This window comes from Penicillium roqueforti (genome assembly GCF_015533775.1).
Source record: "Penicillium roqueforti strain LCP96 04111 chromosome Unknown scaffold_08, whole genome shotgun sequence".
Classification (NCBI taxonomy): domain Eukaryota; kingdom Fungi; phylum Ascomycota; class Eurotiomycetes; order Eurotiales; family Aspergillaceae; genus Penicillium; species Penicillium roqueforti.
In genome coordinates, this window is record NW_024067572.1 from 613,141 (window position 1) to 635,479 (window position 22,339).

The 22,339-nt window shown below is 48.9% G+C and overlaps 6 protein-coding genes across 6 annotated transcripts; 4 read left to right on the forward strand and 2 right to left on the reverse strand.

The window, feature by feature from the left end:
* Positions 1-30: 30 nt before the first annotated feature.
* LCP9604111_4298 (uncharacterized protein) lies at positions 31-3,523 on the reverse strand (the record flags this gene model as incomplete). The annotated part of the gene is made up of 2 exons (XM_039071981.1): positions 31-3,438; positions 3,491-3,523. The coding sequence occupies 2 exons, from the start codon at positions 3,521-3,523 to the stop codon at positions 31-33; spliced, it is 3,441 nt and encodes a 1,146-aa protein (XP_038929860.1).
* Positions 3,524-4,091: 568 nt separating this feature from the next.
* LCP9604111_4299 (DNA ligase (ATP) CDC9) lies at positions 4,092-7,040 on the forward strand (the record flags this gene model as incomplete). The annotated part of the gene is made up of 4 exons (XM_039071982.1): positions 4,092-4,159; positions 4,260-6,030; positions 6,213-6,443; positions 6,495-7,040. The coding sequence occupies 4 exons, from the start codon at positions 4,092-4,094 to the stop codon at positions 7,038-7,040; spliced, it is 2,616 nt and encodes an 871-aa protein (XP_038929861.1).
* A 458-nt stretch (positions 7,041-7,498) lies between these two features.
* dppV (dipeptidyl peptidase DppV) lies at positions 7,499-10,221 on the forward strand (the record flags this gene model as incomplete). The annotated part of the gene is made up of 8 exons (XM_039071985.1): positions 7,499-7,695; positions 7,763-7,814; positions 7,867-8,105; positions 8,157-9,180; positions 9,229-9,451; positions 9,503-9,735; positions 9,789-10,000; positions 10,080-10,221. 8 exons carry the CDS (start codon positions 7,499-7,501, stop codon positions 10,219-10,221), a joined length of 2,322 nt encoding a protein of 773 aa, XP_038929862.1.
* Positions 10,222-10,554: 333 nt separating this feature from the next.
* On the forward strand, positions 10,555-11,879 carry LCP9604111_4301 (uncharacterized protein; the record flags this gene model as incomplete). Its single annotated transcript, XM_039071986.1, has 4 exons — positions 10,555-10,594; positions 10,703-10,897; positions 11,071-11,127; positions 11,299-11,879. The coding sequence occupies 4 exons, from the start codon at positions 10,555-10,557 to the stop codon at positions 11,877-11,879; spliced, it is 873 nt and encodes a 290-aa protein (XP_038929863.1).
* A 502-nt stretch (positions 11,880-12,381) lies between these two features.
* LCP9604111_4302 (uncharacterized protein) lies at positions 12,382-13,287 on the reverse strand (the record flags this gene model as incomplete). Its single annotated transcript, XM_039071987.1, has 2 exons — positions 12,382-12,743; positions 12,798-13,287. The coding sequence occupies 2 exons, from the start codon at positions 13,285-13,287 to the stop codon at positions 12,382-12,384; spliced, it is 852 nt and encodes a 283-aa protein (XP_038929864.1).
* Positions 13,288-15,950: 2,663 nt separating this feature from the next.
* Positions 15,951-20,845, forward strand: LCP9604111_4303 (CORVET complex membrane-binding subunit VPS8; the record flags this gene model as incomplete). Its single annotated transcript, XM_039071988.1, has 3 exons — positions 15,951-16,247; positions 16,299-16,731; positions 16,785-20,845. The coding sequence occupies 3 exons, from the start codon at positions 15,951-15,953 to the stop codon at positions 20,843-20,845; spliced, it is 4,791 nt and encodes a 1,596-aa protein (XP_038929865.1).
* Positions 20,846-22,339: the final 1,494 nt, after the last annotated feature.

The following is a 22,339-nucleotide window of genomic DNA, read 5'->3' on the forward strand; positions in this document are numbered from 1 at the left end:
TGCAATGCTATCAACGACGAAAAGCAATAACTAGAACATTATCTCAGCAAGTCTGACTTGCGACTCCTCCCCATTGACAAGGATATTAGTAGCACCACCACAGTTACTAGCATTGCCTGTAGGGACCACATCCGCCCTTAGGCGATGCCGCATAAAGATAAACCACGTTAAATCCACATTCCAAGTCTCCATCGCCCGAATCGCTTCCTCGACAGAAACCATATTTTCACCATAAGTATCATTCACAGACATAGTCGTCCTCGAAGAGAAGAAATAGTACTCTGGCCCCACAAACAACGCAATCCAGCCACCAAGGATCTCGCAAACCCTATCACCCACTTCCAACGGTAACCGGACATGCAAAAGGACAGTGATAAAAAGAGAGACCAACGCGCGCCACAGACGGTGGTGCGGCGTGAAGAATCTCGATCCCGGCGTTGAGGGGGAGAGCGAAAGGGACGAATATAGGGCTAAGTGTAGAGTGGACGCCAGATCTCCTGATTCAGCGGCAGTCACGGTCATGGTCGTAGCCTGGGACCGGGCACGGCGTTCGTTCGCGGCCACGGCGTCAACGCGCACTTTATCCCATACTTGGCGGTACAGCCGATCCCAGCGGGAGAATTCGGTTTCGACGCGCGTGGCCATAAAATCACCCGCGCCTTTGCACATTGCTTCCATGGCCTCGCAGGCTGCTACCGTAACGAATGTTTCTTCTTGGTGGTCTGGGATTTCGGGGTTGCGGGTTGATTCTGTGGATGAAGTGGCGATGAGGGATTTGGAGGTTTCATTTTTTTGTGACGAGGGGAAGATTATTCGGCTTGCTACTGTCGGCCAGAGGTCGTTTATTAGAGGAAGAAAGCTCGTTTCGTTTTGGGATAGGGCGGGTAGGACATCGATAAGGATTGAGAGGAGGGAGCGTCGAAGGTAGGGAGATGGTGAGGTTAGGTGGGACGGGATAGATTTGACAATGTGGAGGAGGAGGGCATGGGTTTTGCTAAGCGGCTTCTCGGCATCTTCTGGCTCTTTGGGGGGTGGGAGTGACGGCTCGTCCGATTCGGCTTGGTTCAGAAGCTCTTCAATGGACGGCTCTGGAGGAGGCTTGTCGTATGTTTCTGACCATGGCTTTTTGGGGTGAGGGATTTTGCCATCAGCATCTACTAATTCGTCCTCGGCATGCCGTTTGGCTTTGCGGTTGGCAATTTTCGCGGCGATGATTGAGATTGAGAGATTCTCGTATCGAGACTTGCGGGTGTCGTGGGAGCCATTCTCTTTGCTTTCCTCGATTGTGAGCAAAGAGGGTTTCTTCGCCCCTTCCTCGACGACTGCAGCTAGTGTTTTGAACATCACCTCAACGAGTTTGGGATAACCGTGATATAGATCCAAAATACCAAATATAGAATCAACCAGATCATCCAGATAAGGTATCAACGGGGCACCGCAAAGCTTGACCATCATAAACAGGACTTGTGGCGGGTAGGGTGACACGTCAAATGTATTGAGTTTCAAGGCTACCGAGTTCACCAAATAGTCCACGTTCTCAATGATCATCGTACTCGTGTCTGGGTAGTTGCAGGCATTGGTCAAGATATTTAGGCATGTCATGGCGTGGCGTTGAAGGTTAGGATTATGTGATGCCAGCAGCTGTAAAGTTGGGTAGAGCGCATCTATGAGCTCAGGTCGGAAATCCTGGCCAAGTTGCTGAGCTTGGAGAGCCACGGATTCCAAAGCCAGTGCTGATATACGCCAGTCATCTGTTCCATCGACTGACAGTTCGTTCAGTATATTTAATGAGATATAATACAACTCTTCAATCATGCCGCCACGGTCAGTTGATGAGACAGACGCCTCAACATGCTCAAGACAGATGAAATCGTCAAAGCTGGCTGTTGCTGTAGTGCTGTCCCGCAAGAAAGTCATCGCCAACCAGAAAGGCGCAATAACAGAATCACTTGATGTCGTGTGCATACGGTTGACAATCGATCGAGTGATCTCATTTCCAGACTCAGACAAATTCAATCTAGTAATCATTGACTGTAGATCTTTGAGAGTTTGTTGCTGGCTTTGGTGTTCCAAAATGATGGGAGGAAATAGCTTCGATCTAGCGTCGGTGTTGAGCACCTCCCAGTTGAAGCTATCATCCATTGAGGCTAACGGCTGGAGAGCATTGGTGTTTCGCTTGACAACGGCACCGAGGCTATCACATAGGCCGGATGCCAAACCGCTGGTAAGCAAATCTGATCCAGATTGAACTTGAGATAGGACCTGAAAGACCGTGGAGATCTGACGAAGCCCCCACTGCTTAGCAATCTCATCGTTTCCTTGCATGATTCGAGGGAAAGAAGTGAGCCAGGTATGCAGAGATTCTTTTAAACAATCCAATACTGTGGGGTATGTTGTGGCAAGATGAGTTACGTTCTTAAAGGCTTCATTCGCTCCCTCGTCCTCTTTATCTGCCAGAACAACAACCGTTTCAATCATCATAGGCAGAGAATCTGAAAGTGTGGTTTGGCACTCTTCAATTACCATCAGGGAGAGGTCTAGGACGGCAGACTGAACCTCTGGCCGTTGATGGCGGCGAACTTGGATAATACTGGCCAGCGCGAGCTTGATCTGCGTTGTGGTGGCTTTCAGCCAGGCTTCATCCAGAGCTATCTTGTCGCTTCGCAGCTCGGGCGGGGAGACTTCCAAGGCGACACGGTCGTTGAGAACAGCTCTTAGGAGCCCCGAGAGAATCTGCAAGGAAGTCTGGAGGAGCTTGTATGACCTGCGAGTCTGTGTTGACGGCCTTAGAATCTTAGCCAGTGCCGACACAGTCCGGGGCATGATGCTGGCAAGCACAACGCGGTCCGTAACTCGAGCATAAAGTGCTTGCAAAGCCTTAGCAGCTGCCAGGGAGATCTCATCTGATCTATCATCGACAATTCCCTCTAGCAGGATATATACTGTTTGGTCGACAACCGTCGCCGTGCCGATCTCGTGATAAATTGTCCGTTCTGGGACAGGCCCTTCCAAGACCGTAAATATAGCACCGAGGCAGTCGAATCCAGCAATACACAGTTCTTCCGGAACCTTGGGCTTCGGTAGTTGCTTTTCTTCCGTCTTGTTCGGAGATCCCCCCACGATCAACGTCAACAGGATTATGAGTTGCTTGCCCATCGCAGGAGATAGCCTCTGCCGCCATCCATCGGCGACCAGTATTCGCAAACAGTGGACAGCGGACTCTAAGCATCGTGTGGGTAGTCTTTGTGTTTCATTGAAGATATGCGACAATGGAAAGAATGCATATTCAGCGAGCTTCTCGTCGAGCGTATTGTTCCCCGCAAGTTCCTTTAAACAGTTGTGTACCGGCTCAAGGGCTCGGAGTATGTCGGCAGCGGAAGCTTGATTTCCTCGGAAACGGAGGCCCACGGAGCTGAGTTCAATGCATGGTGCTCGAAGCTATTCAGAAATCAGCATTGGTCGTCCTAAGAGCCGAAGAAGCATATCGTACCTGCTTGAAAGATTCCTGCCGGAGGTTTTCCATTGCAGCCGAACAAGGTCGGACGGCGTCAGAGTTGCAAGAAAGTAGGCTAAGTGTTGAGTAGTATCAAATCAGTAGTGCGCCATGGAACACCGTCTAGCAGAGCCATCGTGATCGAACTGCATCCCCAAGCTGCACCGCTCTGTCATCTGCCGGCATAATAATAAAGCGGTGAGTGTAATCTATCCCAAACGGGCAAGATAGCACTGCACGTGATACGTTAGCGCGTCTCAACGCGTGGGAAACCCGACAGCTGCCTGCGACACAGAGTAACTAGCCACTGTTGCCTTGGCTATTTCCATTGCGGTTCTTGTCTGCTCGGGGTATTTATTGAGCCGTATTTCGTGCCCATTTGACTTCGACAGAAACTTCTATGCGGGTGTTGCGAATTCGAGAGCTTGCGCTGTTATCGCTCTCACGCTCGCGACCAAGCTTCTACATACGATCTGCAGGACAACACAATTCCTTGACCACATCAATTGCCAAGCTATCTACGGTCTTGTTATATGCCAGTAGTATAGCTCACCAAAATCCTACTTTGAAGAAAACAGCATCCTCACAACCGCGAATCATGGCCGATGACAAGAGCAGGAAACAGGCTACCCTGGGGTATGTACGGGATGGCCAGCAAACGATTGGGTGCGTCGACAATATTCGATGGCGCATGCGCCCTCTTAATCTGACCTATTTTGACTCTTATTTTCATTCACTCGGCTAATTCGTTGTGTTTGTCTTGTAGGAGGTTCTTCGGTTCGGGCGCCAACCAACCGCCGAAAAAGCAGACCACATTAGCTTTTGGCGGAAAGAGACAAGCAGCAAGCAGTAATGCCGCTGATACTGAGCTCACGGATAACACCAATGGATTTAAGGTGGAGGACGCTAGCAATTCAGCACCAACTGCAGAGCCAACGAAGGGCGTGAAGCGGGAAAAAAGCCCCGAGGCGGAAGAAAGCGATGGTTCTGATATTCAGCCTGTCTCTAAGAGGCGACGAAAGGCTTCGTCGAAGAGCTCTCCCGCTGCTAAGAAACAATCGGCATCCCCGGAGAAGCCTGAGTCTATAAAGCCAAAAGTTGAATCGCCATCACCAAAACCAGCAATGAAAAAGCTCTCCGATGTTACTCCTGAAGAGAAGTCACCTTCAGTAGTAGAAGACGAGGACCCACTGGAAAGCGAAGATGAAGATGACCTCAAGCCGGAGCTCACGAGGAAATCAATCGAAAAGTTCCAAGCAAAAATACAAGCCAGTGGTAAAGATCCATACCCAGACTGGGAAGCAGGCACTCCTGTTCCCTATGCTGCGTTATGTACCACATTCTCTCTAGTAGAGATGACCAGGAAGCGTTTGGAAATCACAGACCATTGTTCTCTTTTCCTTCGCCAGGTTCTTCGCCTGACCCCTGCCGATTTCCTACCCACTGTTCAACTGATGATTAATAAACTTGCTGCCGATTATGCCGGAGTTGAACTGGGCATCGGGGAGTCACTCATCATGAAAGCTATTGGTGAATGTACCGGCCGCAGTCTTGCCGTCATCAAAGCCGATCAACGGGAAATCGGAGACCTGGGACTGGTCGCTGCCAAAAGTCGGTCAAACCAGCCTACCATGTTCAAGCCCAAGCCTTTGACTGTTCGGGGTGTACACGAAGGTCTTCTTGGAATTGCCAAGGTCCAGGGTCATGGATCTCAGGACAAAAAGATTTCAGGCATCAAGAAACTGCTGTCTGCAGCCGATGCCGACACTGCTGGCAAGGGAGGCAAAGGGGTGGATATCACCAAGGACAAGGGTGGTCCCAGCGAAGCCAAATTTATCGTTCGCTTTTTAGAAGGTAAACTGAGATTGGGACTCGCAGAGAAGACAGTTCTTGTCGCTGTCTCTCGGGCAGTCCAGATTCACGAGGCTGAGTCAACCGGAAATAAAATTCCTTCGACAGAGCAAATGGCCGCCGGTGAAAACATCTTCAAAACTGTTTACAGCGAGCTTCCTGCCTATGAAGTGATCATTCCTGCCGTTCTTGAGCATGGTCTCTTTAAGTTGCCTGAAGTGTGCAAGCTTTCTCCCGGAATTCCTATCAAGCCTATGCTTGCCAAACCGACAAAGTCTATCACCGAGGTCCTTGACCGTTTTGAAGGGAAGGAATTCACTTGCGAATACAAGTACGATGGAGAAAGAGCACAAATCCATTTTGTATCTCCAGATTCTATGCACCAGTATCCTGGAGCCTTGGAAACATTGCAGAAAGACAGCAAGGGGCTGTCCTCAATATTTTCCCGCAACTCGGAAGATCTTTCAAAGAAGTATCCCGATGTTTTAGGCAAGCTTGGCACTTGGGTCAAAGCTGACGTTAAGAGCTTTGTTCTGGATTGCGAGACTGTCGCATGGGATACCGAAGCCAAAAAGGTTCTTCCATTCCAGCAACTGATGACCCGCAAGCGCAAGGATGTCAAAGCGGAAGATGTCAAGGTCAAGGTCTGCGTGTACGCCTTTGATCTGCTTTTCTTCAATGGAGAGGTAAGACTATTATTCTATTTGATGTCTATATAAGAGCGATTCGCTGGATCACTCTTCCTCTCTTCTCCTTCCTCACGATTCGGTGTTCTTTCGCGTTTATGGTGAGGATGATGAGAGAGAAAGGAGGCACACCGAGTCGCTTTGGGCTACATTTCTAGTTATTCTCGCTAACTTTTCGACAGCCCTGCGTCAAGAAGTCTCTACGAGAAAGGCGAGAGCTTATGCATGAGTGCTTCCAACCGATTGAGGGGGAGTTCCAGTTTGCCCAGTATGGCAACTCTAATGTTCTCGATGAGATCCAAGAATTGCTCGAGGCTAGTGTTAAGGCATCTTGTGAAGGTCTTATGGTGAAGATGCTAGACACAGCAGAGAGTGGCTACGAGCCAAGCAAGCGGAGCCGCAACTGGCTGAAGGTATGGTGCCTCTGTTTGTTGGTTATTTCAACCGTGCTAACTTATACAAAGGTCAAAAAAGATTACCTCGCCGGTGTTGGTGACTCTCTTGATCTTGTTGTACTCGGGGCCTACTATGGTCGTGGAAAGCGTACTTCGGTTTACGGTGCTTTCCTTCTCGCTGCCTACAACCCCAACAACGACACATATGAGACTATCTGTAACATCGGCACTGGCTTCTCTGAGGTGCTACTTGAAGAGCTACATCAGACGTTAGTTCCTCTGGTAATTGACCGCCCAAAGCCATTTTACACTCACTCGGCCGTCCCCAAGGACCAACCGGATGTTTGGTTTGAGCCAAGACTGGTGTGGGAAGTCAAAACTGCGGATTTGACCCTCAGCCCACGCTACCAAGCCGCTGCCGATGAGTTCCAAGGAACAACCGGAGGTGGAAAGGGTGTATCTCTGCGTTTCCCGCGATATATGAAATCCCGCGACGATAAGAAGCCAGACGAGGCTACTACCACCCGTGCCGTGGCAGAGATGTATCGGAAACAAGAAGCAGTCACCAAGGACACTACTAGCAAGGGAGGTGTGGATGATGACTTTGAATATTGAAACGATATTGTCAGACGCACTATAGCGAATGTAATTAAATTCATTTGGTATTGATATTAAGGCCTTGACAAGTCGTACGCATTTTCTAGAATGGCACCATTGCTTAGATGGGTGCATCATCACGGGGCAATGACAACTGGTTGGCACCAATTTATCAATTCACTTTTAATCCAACTATTCCTTTCTAAGACAAAGCCCCTGCTGATCGGCATCCAATATCATGACTTTATTCTACAGGTAATCCCGGCTATCAGCGGGCTATCAGCGGACTCCGCGATGCTTGGCGCTGCAAGCCAAGCAGCCGGACCCTGCTCGGGCCCTGAGTCGACCTGCGCCCGCCTTTCTTTGTCCGCAGCACGTCTTGCCAGTGCCTTGGAAGTAACTGATAGCACGAAATAACATCATGCATATCTTTCTTGGCACCGAGGAATGTAACATGCCCCCCTCGACGCTCCGCCATGGCTACTACTAGCTCACAACGCGTGTGGAGTCGCAACACTTATATTTCAGTGTCGGTCCGGAATGCAGCCCATCTGGCTCTCTGCACATTTTTCTTGGGCTGTGTGGTTACATACTTCATTGTCGATATGCGCGTGTTTCAATTGACGACGGCCATTGGGTCGATCATCGTTTCTGCGGCAGCTCTTACTCCCGAGTCAGTGCTGGTCTCGCCCGATTCATTCGTTGTACCTATTGGTTGGTAGCTGATTTTTTTTTTGTAGACAGCTTATCGCGGCTCCAAGACGCGGTGAGGCTATTCCCAACCCATCAGGGGTAAGTTGCACAATTGTATGTAGATATCGACAATGTTATTGACCTAACATAGGAAGTTGCACTCTTTTCCACCTCTGAATACTCCTTCGAGACCCATGCTACATCGTCATGGTGGAGTCTGCTGGATCTGGAGACTGGGAAAGTGACACAGCTTACCAATGACAGCAATGTCTCCGAATTGATTTGGCTAGGGTCTACTGACTCGGGTCTCTTATATATCAACGGCACGAACGCCGAGATTCCCGGAGGTACCGAGATTTGGGTGTCAGATACCTCTAATTTCGCCAACTCGTGGGTTTATCTATGACATGTTTGAATGAAACGTTAATAACTTCTGTGCAGTGCCTACAAGGCAGCTTCACTGCCGGCGCCGCTTTCTGGCCTCAAGACGGCCATTACCAAGTCTGGAGATATTAACTTCTTGGTGTATGGAGAGTCCTACTCTAATGGCACTGCGTACAATGCAGAGCTTGCTGCCACGCCCCTAAGCTCGGCGCGTATCTACGATAGTATTTACGTCCGCCACTGGGATACCTGGCTCACGACGAGATTCAATGCTATCTTCTCGGGGACTCTGAAGAAGAAACGAGCCGGACACGGAGCGACATCCCGCTACATCTCTAGTGGATCTCTCAAGAACCTCGTCGCAGGAGTGAAGAATCTTGAGTCACCCTACCCACCATTCGGCGATTCATCTGACTATGACATCTCCGCTAACGGGAAATTGGTTGCATTCAAGAGCAAGGCGCCTGAATTGCCACGTGCAAACAACACTGCTTCATATATCTATCTTGTGCCCCATGATGGATCTAAAAAGGCCGTGGCTATTAACGGTCCAAACAGTCCTGGTACACCGAACGACATCAAGGGTGATTCGAGTAGTCCTGTCTTTTCCCCAGATGGCCGTCACATTGCATATCTCCAAATGGAAGACATCTCCTACGAGTCGGACCGTCGCATTGTCTACGTTTATACCATTGGCTCCAAGAATACTATTCGTACATTGGCCAGGAATTGGGACCGGTCTCCTGGTGCAATAAAGTGGACTGCTGATGGTGAAAACCTAGTTCTGAACACCGAGGACTCTGCACGTTCTCGGCTTTTCTTGCTGCCCGCCAATGCTGGTAGTGATTTCGAGCCGAAGAACTTCACCGACGGTGGCGCAGTGGCTGCTTACTATGGCCTGCCTAATGGAGACTATTTGGTTTCTAGTTCCGCTATCTATACTAGCCGCACAGTTTATACCGCGAAGCCTGGCAAAGGTATCACGGGTGTTATCTTCTCCGCCAATGAAGTTGACCCGGCCCTGAAGAGCCTTGGTCAATCAGACGTTGATGAGTTCTACTATAGGGGCAACTGGACAGATGTAAGTCTACCGTTTTTTCATGGAACTGAAGAGATATTAACATTGTAGATTCATTCCTGGATCATCTATCCCTCGAACTTTGACAAGTCGAAGTCTTACCCGCTTCTATTCTTTATTCACGGTGGTCCTCAAGGTTCATGGGGTGACTCCTGGAGCACTCGGTGGAACTACAAGGTCTTCGCCGACCAAGGATATGTGGTTGTCGCGCCCAATCCGACTGGTAGCACTGGATTTGGTGATAAACTTACAGATGCGATCGCGAACAATTGGGGTATGCCATTCTCATCACTCATTTTCATTCTCGCCTTCTAATGATCAACAGGCAGCTACCCTTACGATGACTTGGTTAAATGTTGGGAGTATGTCCGGGACAACTTCGACTTTATTGATACCGACCGCGGAGTGGCAGCTGGCGCCAGCTACGGTGGCTTCATGATCAACTGGATCCAGGGTAATCCCCTAGGTCGCGAGTTCAAGGCACTGGCTAGTCACGATGGCACATTTGTCGCCGACGCAAAGATCTCGACTGAGGAATTATGGTTTATGGAGCATGAGGTATGTATCTTATTCGTGGTATTTTCATTGTTCTTATGCTAACTCTTCAAAAGTTCAATGGCACGTTCTGGGACAACCGAGACAACTACCGTCGATGGGATCCATCGGCTCCAGAGCACATTAAGCAATTCGCCACCCCACAGCTCATTATCCACAGTGATTTGGACTATCGACTTCCCATCTCTGAGGGTCTGGCACTGTTCAATGTCTTGCAGGAGCGAGGTGTTCCAAGCCGGCTGCTTAGTTTCCCCGATGAAAATCATTGGTAAGTATAATGGAGACCTTTGGGTGGATGGGATGTATCATCGCAGAGTCATAGAACTAATTATATTGCATTCAAATAGGGTCATCAACAAGGAAAATAGTCTCGTCTGGCATCAACAGGTCTTGGGATGGCTCAATCAGTACTCTGGGATTCGCACCCCTGGCGCTGTCAGTTTGAATGACACAGAAATCCCTGTTGTGGATTATAATCCTCAGTTTTAGGCTCGTTTGCTGCAAACGACGGCCTTCTGCATGCCATGTCTCAGATGGCTTGTTTCGTAGCTATCTCTTTTTTCGCAGTTCTATGCTGTGTCCAACTTCTATACATGAACAATGGAATCATCACAATATAACCTCTTTTTTTCTTATGCCTTGTGTTCTACCTCGTGGAATCTGCCGGTTACTAGCAGCGAATATAGAAAATCCCCAGTTGCCTACAAACGGCTCTCACCGTAGCAAACGAAATACCCCTCAAAAGCATCCTTCTCCCACAAAATTTCGTCTTCTTTGCTATCTCTGAGTTTCATCAAAATCCTTTCCTACTTATCAACCATCATGCCTCCCAAACCTTCCACCCGTAAGGGCGTCAAGAAGGGTATGTCCCATGCTTTGTCCCCTCATCTATCATCATCGCCCATTAGAAATAAGCAAAAACGCATACACTCGGCTATCCTAGAGAGAGCTAACAAAAGCTCCCTGTCAGAAATGCCTAAGACGGAGCCCTCTACTGGAACCCATTCCCCAAGTGAGTACTGGAATCAGCTTACAGACCTTCAACTGGCTTTCTTCGATGATGCTACACAATTCAGGGTTTCTAATCCTTACGTCTTTGGTACAGAGATCAAAGCTGAGGTGTCTTCTCCCACTCCCGCTTTTTTCGCCAATGATGGGAACGAGAGTGAGTACAATTTTGACATGACTCCTGTCTCAGGCCCAATCTCGTACCTACTGCCATATACCGAGGATTATTTTACCTTATGTCATGCTCCCACTGCCGATGCCACTGGCTACCCTATCTTTGTTTCCCGAAATGGCCGCTGGGACTGGTTTTATCTAACAACAAGACTACAGAGTCTCCCGCTATCCCCGCCAATGATACAACGAACTTGAATACAAGGAACACAAAAAGTGAGTTTCTCGATAATCTCAGTCTTTTCCCAAATCTATTTAGATGTACTAAGGGCGACTTCACCTTGTATCCTTATCCCAAGCCTGGTCTCAATTCCGCCAACACTCCCACGTTCTCTTCTCAAAACGGATGTTGGGAATAGATCTTTCTCCTATCTAACACGGATACAGAGTCGTCCCCTCTCAGTGTCAAAATGGAGGATATCCCCGAGGCCAATCCGAGGATCCAGCGACCGAGCAATCCCGTCTCCAGCACATTCTCTGACAACCTGGGCCACTTGATCTTCACACGCGGTGTCCCCGACAGCGACGATGATATCTCATCGGTACCCTCGCTAGTTGAAAACATAGCCGAGCAAGCCAGGACCGCGAAGCATGTGGGGTTCTTCATGAACACTTCCCACAACAAACACTTCATCCCCATTGAAGTACCCTCCCTCCTTGGAAACGAGAACTGGGAATACTGGTTGGCCGCCATGCTCTTACTCTTCCGCCAACACTCGGTGTGGCCTATTGTGACTGCGGAGCTTCAGCCACTATCCCCTAGTCACAATCTGTACCTATGGTACCAGCGCATGCGCGATTGTGCAATCGAGCTAATATATGCCAACGTCTCCGAGGAGGTTCGCAAGACTCCTTGTTTCATCAGCACCGTGCACGACGATGATCCGAATGTTTTGATGCGCCACCTGTACGCTCACTATGCCTCACCTGATTCGGATCACTCTGATGACGAGTCTGAGCTTGATTAGTGTAGTGATTGGTGTTTGGCAAGAATTTTCGTGTTTTCCACTGCTCCAGGGTTCCCTGATATCTAAGCAAGGGAATATTTTGCCCGTTTCATCCAAATCTTTCAATATCTGATGTTTGGTGCTATTTTATTTGCAGGTACAACTTTTTGTCTTAATAGATTATTTAGTGGTTTTCCTATTGCTAGTTCAGTGTTCTTCTACTACATTCATAAGTGCGAATTACACGAAATTTGGAAGCAGTACAGACATTCTCTCAGCAATGACAATAGTAGTGGGCATTACCGTTCAATTCAATGGAGTTCTAGTAGTAAGTGTGTATATAAGAAGAACCCCCAAGAAAAGCTCTAGGGTGTACTTGATGATGCTTCCCTTTGCCTTCATATATCGAAATTTTTTTCTACGTCTGTGTCTATCTACCTTTCTCTAACAAGACAAATGATTATGAACTTACAATATGATATATATTTATGGGAAACCATAGCACGACATCCCAAATCCCGATCTAGAACCCATTTAGATTCTTCTGCGCTGTAATAACATCCCCCTTATCCACAAAGTCCACTAGCAGCACATTCGGCGCATTCCCATACAACTTAGCGCATAGTCCCGCCTGAGCACCAATACACCCAGGCCCGGTTGCAGTATTAGTAGTGTCTGCCTTGTGGCGAGCTGGAATCTTTATGCCGAAAATATCGACATCAAGGAAGTGGTTGACAATGCCCATACGGCCTGTAGCAGCGGTATCAGAGGGTCGGTCGATGCTGCAGTTTGAGAAAAAGGAGTCTGTGACGTCATAGGCTGTCTCGAAGTAGTAGGCGAACTCGTCTTGAATGAAGTTCACTTTTGTAGTATCAGCACCGTAGTCTGAAAATTGTTAGTCGAGGTATAGCCTATCTCTTTGTGATTGGTGCTTTTTACCCAGGAATACCACCAATCTCTTTCCTCTGGATATCATGTCACCCAGTGTGGGCCAGTCTGATATTAATAGCGGATTTGCGAAGGGAACGTAGGCGTAGTTATCAATCCCGCTGCCGGAGAAAGTGTCTCCAAATTCGGTGATTGCTATTGAGTCGCCGTTCGTCAAGAGAAGACTAACAACTTCATTCGGGTTTGTATCCAGCCAGTTTTTTATAGTCGTCAAGAATGATTTGAGTGTTCCTGCATCTTCGAGCAAGCATGAGGTATGGCACAGCTCTATGATGTTCCCGTCAAGGATGGAGCGGTGTGTTTGCACTTGCAGATACCGGATTCCCATGTCAAGTTGGGCTTTTATATCGATGTTTTGGTTCTGCTGGGGTAAGGGTCCGACAAAGGCAGAGTCGTGGGAGCCTACGAATGTGATATTCGAGTAGGACCGGGTGCAGTACTCTGAGCGGCCATTACAGGTTGTCACAGCTAGGTTTGACATCGAAGGAGTGGTCGAGGAGATTACTGAAGGCTCAGATGCTCGCGGTACTAGTATTCCTGGTTCTGACACTGCAAGCACAGGCTGAAGTAGCAAGAGAGTACTCAGCATTGTACATCTCAATTTCTGGTGGATTTTGGTCATCGTGTTCAAGGTCGCTTTGGACTATACTTGACTCTGAGCGAGAAGGCGCGCTGTTTCGCCTTTTATTCCAAGACTTCTTTCTTGTCTTAGCAGACACCGTGATTCATAACTACTGTCCCCGGTCATGCAGGAGCAACAGCTGCCCCCGCGAGATGATTATCAGCTGCCCCTGCAAAAGTGGTATGCTCATGCCTATTCCTACATACACTCCACATGCCGGTCCATGACCAAACGAGAACCCTAAAGCAAAAAGAAAAGAAACCGAAACTGACTATAATCACGTCGATACCTCCAGTGATAGAGTAGCAGAACATGACCATAAATATCCCAGTCTCCTCGTGACCGCAGTCATGCACCAATAAACGGCCCCAGCGTGTGCGCCAGATATTTGATCTTAGAGAATTCTCTGTAAACACAAGCGATTTGAGATATGACAGGAAACTTGTTACATTATATCTCGCTAATACCTGCTTTACAGGTAAGGGTAGGTTCAGACGATAGTACGACAGACTTCAGTACACATCGATAATCGCTGCTTGGATGGGACTGGCCTCATTGCATAATCGATGGAAATTAGATACCTGTAAAGATAATATCGAGGTTCATAGTCATTAACATAGGCCAATGCTCGATGATTTATATGGTGTTGCGAAGAGCAAATATCCCACGTTATACTATAACTACCCCGTCACATTCAGAATTAATTAATTCATTTATAGTCTTCGACATACCTTTGGCACTACTGAGTCTTTCCTTCTTCTCGTTTTTATTCTTACCAGTCTGACACATTTGCTTCCCGATATCGGATTCAGCGCCATCAGGCTGTGCTAGATAGCCACACAACGTTTCCCCTTGAACATACAAATGGCCATTGGCAAATCGAATTAAGTTATGTGCCTTTGAAGATTACATGGTATTATGCTGTTTGTCTTTTTGGGCCCTTCATATCGTATCACTGTCTTAACACCGCTTGTTGGGAATCGCCGATTGACGTGATGTTGTAGAGAATCAGAGATTATGTTCATGCAGTACTCCGCACGGAGTACCGATCAGGTTCAATTGTAATAGAAATTATCTCATCATGCAGATGTACAGGAAAGCTAGAATGCACTAGCACATAATTAGAGATGTTCACCGTGGAAAATATTCGAAGGGCACTAGACGTACGTCGGGGTATATCGGCAATGCTATCGCGGTCGCCCAAAGCATGTGTGATGGCTCTTCGCATCCTCCGTCTGATGCCTTACAAAATATTCATGTGCCAAAGCCTCTCAGTTTGGTAGGGCCGAAAGATATCTGGCGGACCTGCAACGTTGCCCAGGCTCTTCAAGAAGCATCGGGACATATAGACAAGCAGTATACACAGGGCGCGATCGCAACAATGCCCCGCGAACGTGATTGGGGTTCATTCGGACCTGGGTGGGGGGTGAATTTTCTTGTATCTGATATCAAATCAGCATCGCCTTATATGAACTTTGGGCCACTCGGGGACCTTCAGTTGTTCGACCTTCGTTTCAATACAGCTGCTGGCTTTTGTTGGATACTCCCTAACCTTCCGTCGGATTCCGCGTCGTCATATCCATGCTGGAGATTGAGATGGATTTTGGAACGGGCGGCAACGGAGTATCTATCGAGGGACCCCCTCTTCCAGTGGGCTTCAACTCCTAGTACAACCTCTAGACACGCCAAATTCTAGGCCAGTTGAGCTGTTATTTTTCGGGTTATATTAGTTAGATTTTGACATATTACGATATAGGGCCAGTTTTTGTTTTCAACGAATTTATACTCTTTTCGGGAAAGCTTCTGTGTTTAAGTACTTTACATACTCTTCATCAGCATGTATGATGTGAGATAAGCACGTGTATATGAAAGGCTATCAAGCTTGTGCATACCCCATATCTGCTTTTCGTATGACTATAAAACAGAGAATCAAGATAGAGACTATAGTAAGATGTTCCATATATCGGTCCCAAGCAGTGTGAAAAAAGGTGACACTTATCAAAAGAGCTAAATAGCCGTGATAAAATACGAGGGCACTCATTTGTAGCTTTCATATTGAGAAACTCTCGATATCTTCAAGGTTGGTTCAATGTTGCTTGCACAAAGATGTGTAACCACCTTACTACTCAAATATTCTTCGACAGTTCAAGGCAGAAAATTACCAGAGAATAGATTAAAGATAGAGAGTCCATGTGTCAGTGTTTTTTTGACTATCATTGTCCGTACAATTGTGAAAGCATGAAAAGTACCTGGCAGCCACTTGTGGCTGGTGTTCGGCCCCTAAGACGGGCCCGACCCAGACAACGGAGCTCTGAACTCTCATTCTCCACTGTGTTCATACCCCCAAGCTCGACATTCCACTCCTTCTCTCTATATTGTACCTCATAATTCCCCTCCTGTTCTCCGAAATAACATTCTGATCAATTCCACGATCGTTCTCTCCTAACACGCTATCACTGATTCGGCCTCGTCTCCACCTAGGCTGCATAACGGGGAGCAATGGTCATTCGGAGATTTCGCTCATGAGCTCGATGGCTGAGGGCAGTGAGGGTTGGTCGCGCGAAGACGAGCTTGACCTAGGCCACGAAGGCGATCACCGACAACCCGACCATGGTGCCCTCGATCAAACATTACCTTCCCCGCAGGAACCAGTGGAAGAGGAATTGGACACGATAGACGAAGCGGGGAACCACGATTCCGAGAAAATAGCGGGACATAACGATTTCCCAGAAACCCCTCCGCCGCGACACGCGGACTGGACCGCGTCAGGGAGCGCGGATGGAACAGGGTCAAACCCCGACGATTCCCCATCGCTACATGTTAGTGGTACAATTGGCGCATAACCTGGATAGCTAGCTGATTGACGGCAGGGCTCTCTTCAGTCCTCTCTGGATAGCAGTGCTCTCGCGCTCCGCGGATCTCCGCGAGTCAGCCCAAGCCCGGCTCGTCGCCCCTTTGACCTTCGCTTTCAGTCCCGATTATCTTCATCGCCGCAAAGTTTATCTAGAGCCGGCTCGCCATTCCTAGCGCATCTTCACTCCAGACAGTCTTCAATAACCAGCCAGGTCTCCCCGACCCCAGAAACAGAAGCCGAACCGCTCCAGGGGCCTTGGGATGTGGTGCGATGGACAAAGCTTCGGAAAATCACTGGGCAAGCGTTTTCTGAAATCGGGAAGCGCAATTTCGGACGACCAACTTGCCTTGCAGTCTCCACGTCGATTGTAATAGGTACATCCAAGGGTATTATTCTCGTGTTTGACTATCAGCAAAGTCTGAAGACTATTATTGGAACGGGCACACCAGGTTTGTCAAAAGACGTGTACACCTCTGGCGCATTGTACTGATGATTTACCTAGCTGTTGAATGCGGTGCTGTCACATCACTGGCACTTTCCGCCGACCACTCTACCGTTGCAGGGGGGCATGACTCTGGCGATATCTTCACCTGGGAGATTTCGCGCTCGGCAAAGCCTTTCCTTCATATCCCGCCAATTCCGGCCAATCAAGTCGAGACTCGAATATCCGATGGCCATCTTTCAGGTTCTGCAGTCATTCATATCGGCTTTCTCGGCACCAGGCGAACCGCGCTGGTCTCGGCTGACACACGGGGCATGTCGTTCTCACACCTGGCAACAAGAGGGATGGGTGCAGTGGGGAGAACAGTCAAGACGACTCGAATTCTGGGTCGATATCCTCAGGCAACGGCAGATATCATGCGGCGTAAGCCTAGCTCTGTTCTTGCTTTCTCTCCTCTGCCACTCGGCAACGTAGAGCAATCCACTGATTCGTTGGGCCTCGTTGCTATGCTGACACCCTATCTTCTTGTTATTGTGTCCACCACACCCGTGGCACAAACCCAACACAAAGCACCGAGACCAAAGGAAGTTCCCGCTCACAGTGCCATGACCGGCGCCTTGGCATGGTTTCCGGCAATTCGACTGAAGGGCAAAGACACCCAAACTTCAAACACAAAACTTGTCTACTGCTGGTCAAATGTGCTGACCGTGCTCGAAGTCTCAGAAGCCGAGTCAGACGAACCTGCAAACAAGGACAAACCCCCCAGTCTTGTCTTCAGAGCGCGCAGCAGATGGAGAGCAGATGAAGCCATTGTGGCTGTTCAGTGGCTCAGTCGCTCGGTACTCGCAGTCTTCACAATAACGCAGCGGCTGCTAATTATCGAGGATTATTCCATGCATGTGACCGACTCGGTCGATCTCGCCAACAGACATATATATCACACCGATCTCTTCTCGTCGCAACTCCATTCACTGGTTGAACAGTTTGACGAAGAGGACGAGTCGATGCACGGAGTGGTAGCAGATGCATTCCATATGAGTTTTCGTTCTTATAAAGGGCGCTTGTTCTTGCTTGGTTATAATGAAGCCTTGGTGGGCAATCTCTCAAATTGGGCCGATCGCTTGCTGGCGCTTATGGAGGCTGGTGACTTCATTGGGGCCATTCGACTAGCAACCTCGTACTATACGGGAGAGTCAGAAAAGCTGACGGTTGGGCTTCCTGAAGAGGATGTTTTGAGACAGCCCATTGTGCAAGAAAGGCTTTTGGAAATGATTTCCGCCTCCCTCAAGTATGCTTTTGGTCGAAATTACGAAGCAAGCAACGGCCGACTGGAGAACCAGCAGCTAGAGGAGCTAGCCGATGTTTCTATCGCGGCTTGTATCTACATGGCTGACGAAGAGTTCCTCTGGGAAGAAGTCTTCAACTGGTATGAGGAGCAAGATTCGGCGGGCATTTTCCTGGATGCACTCGAACCGCGTATCATTGATGGGACTCTGCGATCACTACCCCCGACCGCGGTCAAGGCCTTGATCAACCATTTCATTGGAACTCACTCGACCGGTCGATTGGAGGAGATCATCTGCCTTCTTGACACGACTACGATGGACATCGATCAAGTCACAACGCTGTGTAAGCAGCACAATCTTTACGACGCCTTTATATATGTATGGAACCGCTGTCTAATGGATTATGTGGGTCCCCTAGAAGAGCTACTACATCTGATTCCCTCACAATCCGAGCCCTTGGCCAACGGCGACTATGTGATTGAAATGAGACGGCAGAACAATGCGATGAAAATGTTCCCCTATTTGTCATTTATCTTAACGGGTCGCATCTATCCCACCGGTGAGGACATGGATGAGGCTGAAGCCATGCGAGCCAAAACAGATTTGTACCAATTCCTCTTCTCGGGTCGTGCGTCCGGTACGGTACCTAGAGACACCAGCGGGGCAGACTCCTTCTCTCAACTTCGAGCCATGCTCAAGTTTGACGCTTCCAGCTTCATGAGCATGCTCAATGAAGCATTCGAGGATAGCTTCCTAAATGAGCCCGAGAGCGAGGATGTCTCCGCGTCCGGCATGTTAATCAATCGACAGTACCTCATCAGCATTTTGCTCCAAGTCATGACCGCCGATTTTTTCACGCCTTTTGATACCATATACCTTGATATGTTTGTTGCGCGCAATCTGCCAAAATATCCACAGTATATTCTCCTTTCTGGCACAACTCTCCACCAGGTTCTGGTCCGTGTATGCCAATATCCCGATCAGGAAATGGCAGACGATTGCGAATTGAGTGCAGAATATCTGCTGTCTTTTTACCACCCACCGGACATCCAGAGCATGATTCCTCTATTCAAGGAGGCACGATTCTTCCGGATTCTCAAGTCGGTCTACCGTCTAGAGAAGCAATATCCTCTGTTGGTCATGACTTACCTAGAGGATCCAAGTGATCGCGATGCTATCTTCACTTGTCTGCATGACTGCCTCCGTCCAGGCTCTGGGCTTGGAAAAAAACAGAGACGCGGTATCGTGGATGTGGTCAAGGAGCATGCCCGGGAGATCGCTTCGATTGACGTGACGCACGCTGCACAGACGATGCAAGACCTGGCCCCTGAAACACACTCTACGTTTTTGCGGGTTTTGCAAGATGATCCCCAGCAACAGTACCAGTACTTGCTGGTGCTCATCGAGCCGCAGGCTCAGACCGCGGACACCCAATCTTCGCCCAATATTGAGAACTGGATGATCGAGCGATATGTGCAGCTCTTGTGCAAATATAACCCCTCTCATGTGGCGGACTTCGTCGACGGATTGCGAGTCGGTGACATCCGCTTAGATGAACTACTCCCGTTTATTGAGGAAAGCGGAGCTATCGATGCTGCCGTCATTCTCCTCGCCCGACAGGGTCAAGTCCGCGAGGCCCTTGACCGTCTTGTCGCACACCTGAACACCCTCGAATCCGGTCTGGTAGGCATCCTCCAGAGCGTGCGCGAGAGCCCCGACTCAGCGACTACCGCCGAGGCAATCGACGACCTCATGGAGTCTCTGAACAAGTATGCAGGTGTCGGAACGTGGCTCTGTCAGGGCCAAAGTAAGACAGTCAAGCAGTCGCGCACAAGCAGCGCCAACGGCAAACGCAACGCGCCAACTCTCGATCAACCTCTAACGTTTGAAGAACTCCTTTGGCTCGACCACATTGAAGCCGTTGTGCGCATCGCAAGCAACGTCTTCGCCTTCATACAAGGAAACAACCCCCAAATAGCCCTTCCCACCCAACCAACCACATCCCTCACCGGCGAAAGCGGCCGCCTAACAACCTCATTCCGCACCCTCGTCCAGCAAGTCTTCACAGCTCTCCTAGCAAGCACAGTAAAAAGCAGCCCAGCCACAACCGAAAGAACAGACATGTCCTTCTTACGCATCCTGCGCGCATTCCTGAGTCGCGCCGCAACCTGGTCGCCCTCACTCCTCGAGCTGCGCGCCGTGCTAGCATCCATCTTTTCCGCCTACTCTTACGAGAAATCCCTGCTGACCCTCGCAAACGGCATGTTGGACCGCGACCTCTTCGTCCACGTCGACGAAGTCACCCGTCTACGCCAGCACGGCTGGCGGCCCCGTGGCCACACCTGCGAGCTCTGCCGCCGTCGCATCTGGGGCCCGAGTGTTGGTGACGCGCATTGGTCCGCATGGGAAGCGCGACGCGCCGATGCCTATTCCCACCGCATCGCGAGACGCAATGAGGATAGCTATGACCCGTCCGAGCGCGGGAAGGGCAAGGCTGCTGATGTCGGAGTCGGCCATCCGTCCCGTCTGGATGCGGGGCGTGCGCATGCGCATACTCATAGCGCTCGCGCTGGTGGTATCTCCGATGCGAATGCTGACCATGATCGTGACCATGACCACGACCACGCCGAGGATGGAGCTGGATCTAGCACCGTGACTACAGTCATAGCCAGTACCCCAGAACCCATTGTGATTTTCGCCTGTCGACACCTCTACCACCGACGCTGCGTGCTGGACGCCGTCAGCGCGGGGGCCCGACCCGCTGAAACCGCGTTTCGGCGCGACCATTTGCCCGACTGGTCAGGGGCCGAGCTGTTCTGCCCAGCCTGTACATAGTTTTCGGGGGACACCGGGAATGATTATTTCCTTTGTGTCTAGGGGTATTCTTTTGTTACTTTTTTTTTCTATCTCTTTGTTTTTGCCTACTTTAGATGCTGTTCGGGGAATATCCCTAGATGAGGATCATCTTGTCTTGCATATAGCCATTCTCCTTCTTTTTATCCCCCACTCTTTGTAACTCCCAACTGACCGTAATATAATGTGCTATTAAAGCCAGGTCTATCCCTGTCATAGTCATCCGTGCTAGTCTTGTCTGTCTTCCGTCGGAACAGGTGATACGAATGGTGATGTTCTTTGCTTCAGCTGTTCAGCTCATTTCCCACATGCGCTCAGCTGTACTCTCAATGTGATCGAATAAAAATTTCTACTCTGATTATTGTTCGGTCCCGCTGCAGGGGTTCGCGGGAACACTGATATGGCACGGCTTTTCTTCCAGGTGGATTCTATGATTGTGTTATTTTGATCCAGAGGGTCCAATGCTCTTTGCTTTTGGTAGTGATCTACAATAGATGGTGTATAGGGCCGGGATGAATCTTGGAATGACACTGTCATTTTACTGCTGTGTTTGATATCAGTTTTGGGTAGGATCTCCGTGAGCACTGATCATGTACCGGGGGATACATGAAAATATGTACTTCCACTGGTATATCTGTATGTGTTGGTACTTGTGTCTAAGTACCTCAAAATGGCCAGAGAGACCTGGTGATGTTCACGAATTCCACCTGAGTCCGCCACTTCATTTTTAATTCCTCAGATTCTCGATCTGACTCTTCACTTGCTGAAGAATTGCCTGACAAAAATTCCCGGTAACAAAGAAAGAAAAGCCCAAAAAGGCTTGATGGCCGAGAGTCTTCAAACAGCTGTTGACCTATCATCTTCCTTCTCTTCCCTTTACTACTACATATGCAAACCTTAGATGTTGGCGGTACTCACTCTGATTGGTCGTGGATAGTTACATTACTGGTTTGATCTATATGTCTCTCCTTTCTTTCTCCAAATCCGAAACATTTAAGGTTGGTGTTTAGCGCTTGAGATATCCATGGATCCGATACGGTTGAAGGTGAATACACTACTATATTGTGTACCCGTGAACATTGTACGTTGTTGCTTGCTATCCTACCCTGAATGTCAATCTGAGCACATTACAGAATAGACCGGTTCAATCGGCAAGATCGAAATGATCTACTGACAGCATTGATACAGGGCTCGGAGGTGTCAGACTGATTAGATGTTTCAACATGCCCCCTTTAACCGCATATCTTCGATTAGAGTGTCTGGTGGATGTATCACGCTGCTCCATTCTTTTTTCTGTTTTTCTTTTTTCTTTTTTCCTGTTTACCATTTTCTTCCTGGGGGAGAGTGGAGGCGTCTGAAGTATAAAGGTGGTCCCTCTCCCTGTATAAAGCATCGATCAATCTGTAGTCCATTGTGCATGTTATTGTGCCTAGGCCTATTGTCCCTCTCTATTGTGATTTTGTATTCATTCCTTTC